The sequence below is a fragment of the Musa acuminata genome, chromosome BXJ2-6 (assembly GCF_036884655.1).
Source record: "Musa acuminata AAA Group cultivar baxijiao chromosome BXJ2-6, Cavendish_Baxijiao_AAA, whole genome shotgun sequence".
In the NCBI taxonomy this organism is placed as follows: domain Eukaryota; kingdom Viridiplantae; phylum Streptophyta; class Magnoliopsida; order Zingiberales; family Musaceae; genus Musa; species Musa acuminata.
In genome coordinates, this window is record NC_088343.1 from 6,060,135 (window position 1) to 6,068,793 (window position 8,659).

Here is an 8,659-nt window from a genome sequence, read left to right on the forward strand (position 1 = left end):
TTAATTCTCCTTTTGAGAAATCATTTTGGTTCTTTCTTATGCAATGGCTGTATGATCCTAGTTGATGGTCATCATGTTTTGAAGAAGATTTGCTGCTTAACATGTCAAGGTCAATGAATGGAGATGATCTCAATGCATCAACCAGGGAGAATGAAACAATGTCAACCTCATGGTTGAACATTGAGATGTGATTGCTAGGATGTCTATATGGATCTCTGAACCTGTGCTTTTAACAGATGACTCAGGCCTTTTTATAGACTCAAAAGATCAAACAAGCAATAATTTAAAGCCAAACCTCACTAAAAATTTCAAGAACAAGAATGGTCAAGGAGTTAAAGGAGCAAGGGCTTAAGATGGCATCCATCAGTATCATCTAGTTTGTCTCTGTTCCATGAAATCTTCAATCTGAGGTCAGATCCCAGCTTTGAATCATTCATCCCAGCTTCAGTAAGCAACCTCAGTATCAAGTATGAGATCATGTTCATGTGGCATTTGGTCAGGGAAGACTTATGAGTTTGAAGGGAGAAGAGACCATCTGTTGATGACATACCAACCACTCTACAATATTTTCTTCACAAGTTTCTTGGCAATGACAAAAGATTTGAAATGTACACAAGAAATGGAGGAGAATTTAGTTCCAAGTTCTGGCCACCAAAGTGGGCAAGTAGCTTCTATAGATTTGTGGTTGATGTGACACATTGAACCATTTGCAGTTTCTTAAAGTCATTACATATTCTCCCACTAATGCTTAAATAAATCTTTGGCCTATTTACAATATGTCATTCAGCAATTTAACTTTGATGTTCACATATCAGAATAAGTTATAGCAGAAGAAAAATGAGTGAAAACAAAGCAGTTCTAATTGGCTTAAAAGGGAACTAAATCTTTGATGATTAGAAAAGTGTGGAAGTGGAGTAATTCTATACGCATACATCTCATGAAAAGCTTTCAGCTTCAAGATTAGGTTTTGCTTTTGACATGGGATGTGCTCATTGTTCTTATCACCTGCACTGTGCTGACATCTTTCTCCTGATATTAATTGAGTGTGATGGATTGCGTACAAGAGAAAATGGAGGACTTATCTTCCTGCACAAGTAGGGAGCAGGTGAATAGTTATTTGCAGCCTATCTTCTTCCTGGTTTGCACTGTAGATCCATGCCAAAAGGTCATCATCATCAGGAGAAATAAAGGCCACACAGGATCTGCAGAGAAAGATCTCAAGAACAAAGGAGGGCCAGATGAATGCATGGCTACAATGACTTGGTCTGTGCCACCAGAGTCCATGCTTTCACATCATCATCATGCTTCAGCTACTGCTGCTTGTTGATTCCCTCAAGTCTAGGAAACAATGTGAGCACAATTGGTGACATAAGAGAACACACCAGAAAGTACCAGATAGGGAGAACTGCTCAAGTCTGGACACCATGCATCATTTGGGACATAATATTGGATGCTTGGAGCTGCAGGCCATCAGATTAGGCTGACCTCTCGGCAGACAATCGAATCAAACTGATATAGACATCACCGACAATTGCATCATCTATAGTAATTCTCAATATTTAGTATGTAGTCTTAGGATCACTTAATACATGATGACTACTCTAAAGATCAATTATATAGCGGTAAGATTATGTATATTAATCTCTTCCGATCCTCAAATTGAGATAGTCTTATATAGGAATAGATTGGCTAAATGTGAATAATAGCCATCTACAATATACTAATGGTCATCATTATCGAGGTTAATTATCACCATTCATTCATTTAATTTTATATTGAAAGTAAATTAAGATTAAGATTGATTTCTAAAGAGTGGTATCATCAATTTACTTAATTGACGGTCAAATTCATCGAAATTAATCGGCTAATTATTCCATGTGGTTGAACCTAGTCCATTAATTGTTCATATATATATAACTGTTTAAGATCAATCGTGATTGTTCTTCAAAATGAGTTGTTTGAAATGTGACGATTTAGAAGTAGATAATTATAGGTCCATGATAATTTCAAATATTGAGATTTTTCTGCATAATCCTCTAATTAATATCCATTCAGAAAACTCAGATTAATTACTATCAATTACAAGTAATATTAATAATTGTAAATAAAATAGACGAATATAAAAGTATTTAAAATAACATCAATTCTTAATTTGTATAGAATAATTTTTAGTATATGCCTCGATGGATTTAAAGATTAGGCCCAATAAATAGCCCAGCCCACAAACGAATCTCATCGTCCAATCTCAATCACACGGCCGAGATCTCTTCTCTCATTTCTATATGTTCAGGGCTACGGCTCATCTCCTATCTTCTCCCCGCAGAAGCCCTAGCCGTGGAGGACTAGAGAAGCCGCCGTCCACCGCCATGACGACCCGCTTCAAGAAGAACCGGAAGAAGAGGGGGCACGTGAGCGCCGGACACGGACGCATCGGGAAGCACCGGAAGCACCCCGGTGGCCGCGGCAACGCCGGAGGCATGCACCACCACCGCATCCTGTTCGACAAGTACCACCCTGGTTACTTCGGCAAGGTCGGTATGCGCTACTTCCACCGCCTACGCAACAAGTTCCACTGCCCCGCCCTCAACGTCGACCGCCTCTGGTCGCTCGTCCCCGACGCCGTCAAGGACGCTGCCGCCAAGGACGCCGCCGCCGCCCCCCTCATCGACGTAACCCAGTTCGGATACTTCAAGGTCCTCGGCAAGGGGATGCTGCCCCCGGGCCGCTCCGTCGTCGTGAAGGCCAAGCTCATCTCCAAGATCGCAGAGAAGAAGATAAAGGCCGCAGGCGGCGCCGTCGTGCTCACCGCTTGATCCTGTCGGTTAGTTCCGTAGCCTAAGAGGTGATCTGGACATCAAATTCTCCTGCGTTGTTCGGATCTTGATCTAACGATTCGTCTTGATTACCGTGGTTGCAAACACTTAGTAAAGTTCAATCATTTCTTGTTCTTTCTATGCCATTGCCCTCTTGTCGACAACTGCCAAGAATCGCAAGTTGTGGGTATGTTGCAAGTTGCCATCTTTTGTTGTTGCTCTGTCACCATTGTAGCCCATTGGTGGTGGTGCACCGACTTCGAGGTGAAATTGATTACAAGGGAAATCCACAAAGAAGCTTTGGCTCAAAAAAGGGGCAATTGAAGTTGGGCAGAAAAAAAAAAAAAAAGCATCGTATAATAATATGAGCTTTGCGGAAGAGGAAAGAGAGAGCAACTTGTTCTGGTTGCTTAGTTGTTTCAGTGCCTAATCTGTTTTCATCCTTTCTTTTCCTCGTTGGATTCTGAAGTTTGTTTTCCTATTGAGTGAGTTAAACATCTTGTAGAAGACAGAACTATGAATGATGTCGGGGAAGAGATTATGTTGTCGATGCAAAGAAGCTCATAGTTTGCTGATGTGGCCCGAGATTGTCTCACTTAGATTAAGTTTATGGCTGTTTTGGGAAGATGGTGATGTCTGGGTCGAGCTGTTTATGTGTAGTTTACATGCAAGTGAGATGTGTTTATTGAGCTAGGATGCAAGTGAGATGTGTTATTTGACCTTGGATGAAGGAGTGAGTCATGAGATGAAGTCTCAAGTCTTTCAACACTTTGATCTTTACGGTGGTCTTCGAGACATATTGGATGTCTAACTTTATAAACTCTATTAACCACCTTCGTTCAAAATATTACTGATATAGTAGATGGGTCTTTGGATTTTTCATCATCCTATATCAATACTGAGCTAATACTCGGGACAATGATAATGAGATAGAGGTTCAGAACTTCTCGAGGTAGAGAAGGTGAGCTACGATAGCTTGGTGAGATGAACCTTTAACTTTTTGAATGCATCTTAGCATTCCTTTGTTTATAAGAAACTTGGATCGGGAAGTGTTGCTAGTCGACCTACTAACTGGTGAACCTCTCTTATCGACTTAAGTGGATGAATCTCTAATACGACTCTTATTTTCTCGGGGTTTATGTCTATTTCTCTTTGATGCATGAACTTGAGTAATTTTCCCGAGTTAACTTTAAAGGCGCACCTAGTCGAATTGAGACACATATCCTATCTTTTTAGGATTTGGAACATCTCGGCCAAGTCCGCTAGATGCTAGTCGATTGTTTTGCCTTCACTATTATGTCGCCCACTTAAAGCTCAACATTTCTCCTCAACTGATGTTTAAGCATTTTGTTCATTATCCTTTGATTGGTTGGCCTAGCATTTTTTATCTTGAAAGGCATGATAACAAGATGTGTCATGATCGATGACGAGGAAAATATATCCTGGATCCTCTAGCACTAACCTGACAAAATATTCATAAAGGTGAGGAGCTCGTAACCCAAGTTGGCATCAATTAACTGATCAATCTGAGGGAGGAGGTAGTTGTCCTTTGGACATGTCTTGTCGAGATCGATATAATTAGCATATCATTTAATTTTTATTATATTTTTTAACAAACACAATGTTGGTGAGCCATTAGAGATATTACACTTCGAAAATAGATCTAGCTCCTACTATCTTGTCTGTCTTATTACTAATTACTTGGTGATCGGGAGCAAACTTACGAGATCCTTGCTTTACTAGTCATGTCTTGGGAGAAATCTTCAGGTGATGTTGTGTTACACTTGGGTTGATCCTTGGCATATCTTTTGTGACCACGCAAACACTTTGGCATTCTCTCAAAGAAAATTGATAAGTTGCACTTGTCTCTCCTCAAGAAGTGTCATCCCGAACTTGAGAGCTCGATCTAGTTAGATTGTATTAAGAGGCACCTCGATGAACGGTTTCAGGGTGGATTTGTCCATGTCTCAAGGGTCCACAGGTAGTGTTTTGGGTTGGACTTTTTTTGATAGAGAGATTATTGTTAGATAGCACTGGTGCAACTCCTTTAGATTGCTTCTTAACTCTCTGATGTTGGGCCTTATCAGGAACTTCATTATTATATGATGTCAGTATCATCGCTCTAACTTTGTTTAGTGTGGGTTGGCTTATGATCGCATTGTACATCAAAAGAATATCCACCATCATGAATTTGGTCAATATTATTTTAGAGCAACGTTTATCTCTCTGACATGTAAGTTCACAATCCCTAGAGGCGAGATGGAGTCGTCGATGAACCATGTCAATGAAGAAGTCATTGGGGTAAGATGATATTTATCTCTAAATATCATTAGAGCTGTCTATGTTGATCATGATCCTTTCCACTCGAGTATTGATCGTTATCATAAAACTACTAAGGTGTCATTATGATTTGGGTTAAGATATTATGTCTCTCTCTCTCTCTCTTTAGAGGTTACCTCTAGGTCGCCATCCATCATTGGGTGCTCTTCAATGGTGACTTAGGCATAAGCTTTGCAGCCCGAGGAGCTATCCCCTCCCAGGTGGATCCACCGACTATGACACAAATTTATCTCCCTAGTAGCTCTTAGGGTTGGGGTGAGGGCTTCCGGTGCTTTCAAATGAACTGCTCGAGATGTCCTTGACATATGAGCTCTTTAACCTATTTATTCAAGTTGTGACTATCTTCGGTGTTGTGACCATAATCTCGATGGAATTGATAGCACTTGGACCTATCTTCTTTTGTCAATATGGTCTTTATTTGGTGATGATCCCTTAAGTGCCCCTCCTTTTTTATTTGAATTTTTTTTAATTCTAATCATAATTAAGGTGGCCAACTTACACCTTGAGCGATATAACTTTGGTTAGTCATTTCTTCTTCATTAGGGTAACCCCAGGGTCAAGGTTGACTACGATCGCTCCTAATTCAACCTATTACAAGACTCTTTGTGCTTACCCAAGACCATTGCCTCCGTAGTAATGTATTTATTGGCTCTTTAAAACATCTCAGGTACAATCGTTGGTAGTCTCTATCAGCGATTAAAAGAGACAGGAGAGCTTGAGCCTCATCATGAATGTTTATGTGATGAGCGATGGATGAGCATCTGCTAATCCTCGGATCTCGTTTGTGAACCGAGCAATGAGGTGTACGAGTGTCTCTTTGCCCCTTGCCTTAGTCCAAAGAGTCTTATCATCGAGCATTGAGGGCATACATTTTCGAGGAAGTGTTGCTCAAACTCTCTCACTAGCTAGGTGAAAGAGCATAAGGAAAGCAGCTTCAAACGAATATACAATTCTCGTGTTGGACCTTTTAATGTGGTTAGAAAAGTGTGACATATTATTGCATCCAAAGTGCTATATAGAGACATCTGGGCGCGAAACACTACGATGTGCTTTGTTGAGTTGGCAATATTGTCGAATGCCTCTAAGATTGGAAGATGGAAGCTTGTTGGAATAATTTTTTGGATGGAAGCTTGTTGGAATAATTTTTTGGATAAACAATGATCGACTGATGTGGCTTCAACCAACTTTTTCCCTTTTGATTGTTGGAGCTTTGTCACATCTCCTCTAAATGTTGGTCCATCCATCACAATTAAACCTGTATGGAGTCATCCATCGAGTCAACATATTACGCCTCATATTCTAACGGGGTAGACTAAGGGTGGTGTGGACTATTGAATTCCATGGTTGAGAACCAAATTGCCTCCTCTGTCGATGGTTCGATAGGCCTTGGGCACATATGGGGTGTTGATGCGGTGTTGCGTTGAGGAGCCTCAATAGATACCGGTGGAACTAGGGATTGCAGTTGGGTTGGTGGCATCTCCTGTTGCACTAGTTGGAGCGGGAGTGGGGCAACAACTTGTATTATCCCTATGGGTAAGAGATCTGGGTCGTTAATATCTCATCAGTGTTTACGTTGAGATGGATGCATTGATGTATAAAAATAACGGTTACGGACCCCCTTAAGTAAAAATATTATGGGTTGAGCACAAAACTTATTCTCTTGAGTGTTCATTGAAAGGATCGATGAGTAAACGTTCTTGTAATATCAAGCCTACCTTCTAACATCGAAATGTTATAGGAAGATGTCGTTGACATCTTGGTCTAACTAGCATTGTACCTGATGACACTGATTTGGTTTGAATCCATAGATTCACTAGCATTGTACCATGGTGGATTGCAAAAGCAAAGCAGAATTCATGGGAAGCTTGACTGAGGATGTCAAAATGTAAGAAAAGTTGAATCTTCTAAGAAATTTGATATAGGTAGAAGTGTGACTGGTTCGTTGATGGAAGAGAGTTCTAAAGAAGTATAGATTATTGTCATCGTTTGGCTTGAATGAGTCAGAAGTAACTTTAGAACAGTAAGGAACAGCAAGTCTTCTATGCTTGGTATTTGAAACATGGTGTGAATATAAAAGCCATGAAATGAATTTGCATGCATTATGTGCACAGAAGCAATTAGATTTGATTGTGATATACTTGATATAACATCCATTTGTTCTTTCTGCTTGTGTACAGAATGCTCAGGTAGGAATTGTAAGTTTATGATCTGTCTGTGTTTCTGACGCCCTCAATCAAATGCATTAGATATTAATGTAAAGAATGACAAGATTTCGATTGTTACTGGTGAAGTATGTCCCTGCAAAAATTAGAATTCCCATTGGATTGTAATCATGTAATTCTGCACAGGGGAATAAGAACGAGAATAACGTTATTAATCATCGACATGTTCTCCAACAATGACAAATTTGAGAGCTCCTCACACCGTGCTTCGTTTATAGGTCGACGAAATTAAAGGCGATCGCAGTAATAACTGTGGAGACCTGCATGCATTCATGCCAGGCTTCACATATCATGAATCAGTCTCAGCTCCGCTTCACAGGGTCGAAGTTGGCGACGGCGACGACGGCCCCGACGATCACGACGAGCACGACGCCGCCCGCGACGATGCTGAGGAGGAAGTTCTTGAGCGACGGCGAAACTCCCGGTTGCGCCGCCTCCGCCACGTCCGGGATCACCAACGCCGCTGCCAATGCTGCCGCCGCGAGCCCGCTCATTGCCTTCTCCTTCGCGGACGACGCCCGGACCTTGCGCTGGCTGCTCGGCCGCCATCGTCCCGCTGCCGCGGGAGTAGGCCGAACAGGCAGCATGAGCGGCTGGAAGAACGCATCCGAGCAGGCGAGGGGCCGGCTGCGGCCGACGCCCGGCATCGCCATGGTGACAGCGCAAGCCGATGCCATTGTTGTACTAGTAATCGATCTGCCGAATCAAGATCGGGCCTCGAGCGGCTCTGTTTGGGCTGCGCTAAGTATGGAATGGGAGACATGATCTCAGGATTTGCTTGGGTTGCCATATCAGCACGTGCATCCGACGTGTCGGATTTTGATTGCCGGAGAGATGGATAAGGTTATCTTCTTTCTCGGGGAGGAGACAACCAAAGGATAAGGTTGTGAAAGCCTTCCATTGCTCTAAAAACGCAGTGTTAGGTGGAGCAGACAAAGTGTTCACCATCTTTAATTAGTCGCCTTCTTCCCCTTCCTTTCATCTCTTTGAATCAGAGAAACTGCTACAGAAATCATCCTTGCATGCTTCTCTTGGACACGAAAAGTGCCTCAATCATTCTGAACGAGCTCAGGAAGATGAACATGGAACAGCTTGGCCATGGAGGTGATCGAATGAACTCTTGCCATGGCTCGCCTCCTTGCAGTGATATTGGCATGATTCGGCCGTTCTACCACAGTTCCTCCTCCTTTGTGGAGGATTCAGTTCCAAGGAAAAGCTGCTTCAAACATCATTATGATAGAGAGACCAAAGAGATCCTAATCGCTTAATCTGAAAGGATCAATC

General features: G+C 41.9%; 2 protein-coding genes across 2 annotated transcripts; one reads left to right on the forward strand and one right to left on the reverse strand.

Moving 5' to 3' along the window:
• Positions 1-2,303: 2,303 nt before the first annotated feature.
• Positions 2,304-2,954, forward strand: LOC135614438 (large ribosomal subunit protein uL15x-like). Its single transcript, XM_065111816.1, has one exon. It carries the CDS (start codon positions 2,367-2,369, stop codon positions 2,811-2,813), a length of 447 nt encoding a protein of 148 aa, XP_064967888.1. The 5' UTR covers positions 2,304-2,366; the 3' UTR covers positions 2,814-2,954.
• Positions 2,955-7,506: 4,552 nt separating this feature from the next.
• LOC135614439 (uncharacterized) lies at positions 7,507-8,104 on the reverse strand. The gene has a single exon (XM_065111817.1). It carries the CDS (start codon positions 8,050-8,052, stop codon positions 7,678-7,680), a length of 375 nt encoding a protein of 124 aa, XP_064967889.1. The 5' UTR covers positions 8,053-8,104; the 3' UTR covers positions 7,507-7,677.
• Positions 8,105-8,659: the final 555 nt, after the last annotated feature.

Coding starts and splice junctions, on each gene's coding strand:
- LOC135614438 (XM_065111816.1), top strand. CDS start 2,367: ATGACGACCCGCTTCAAGAAGAACCGGAAGAAGAGGGGGCACGTGAGC.
- LOC135614439 (XM_065111817.1), bottom strand. CDS start 8,052: ATGGCATCGGCTTGCGCTGTCACCATGGCGATGCCGGGCGTCGGCCGC.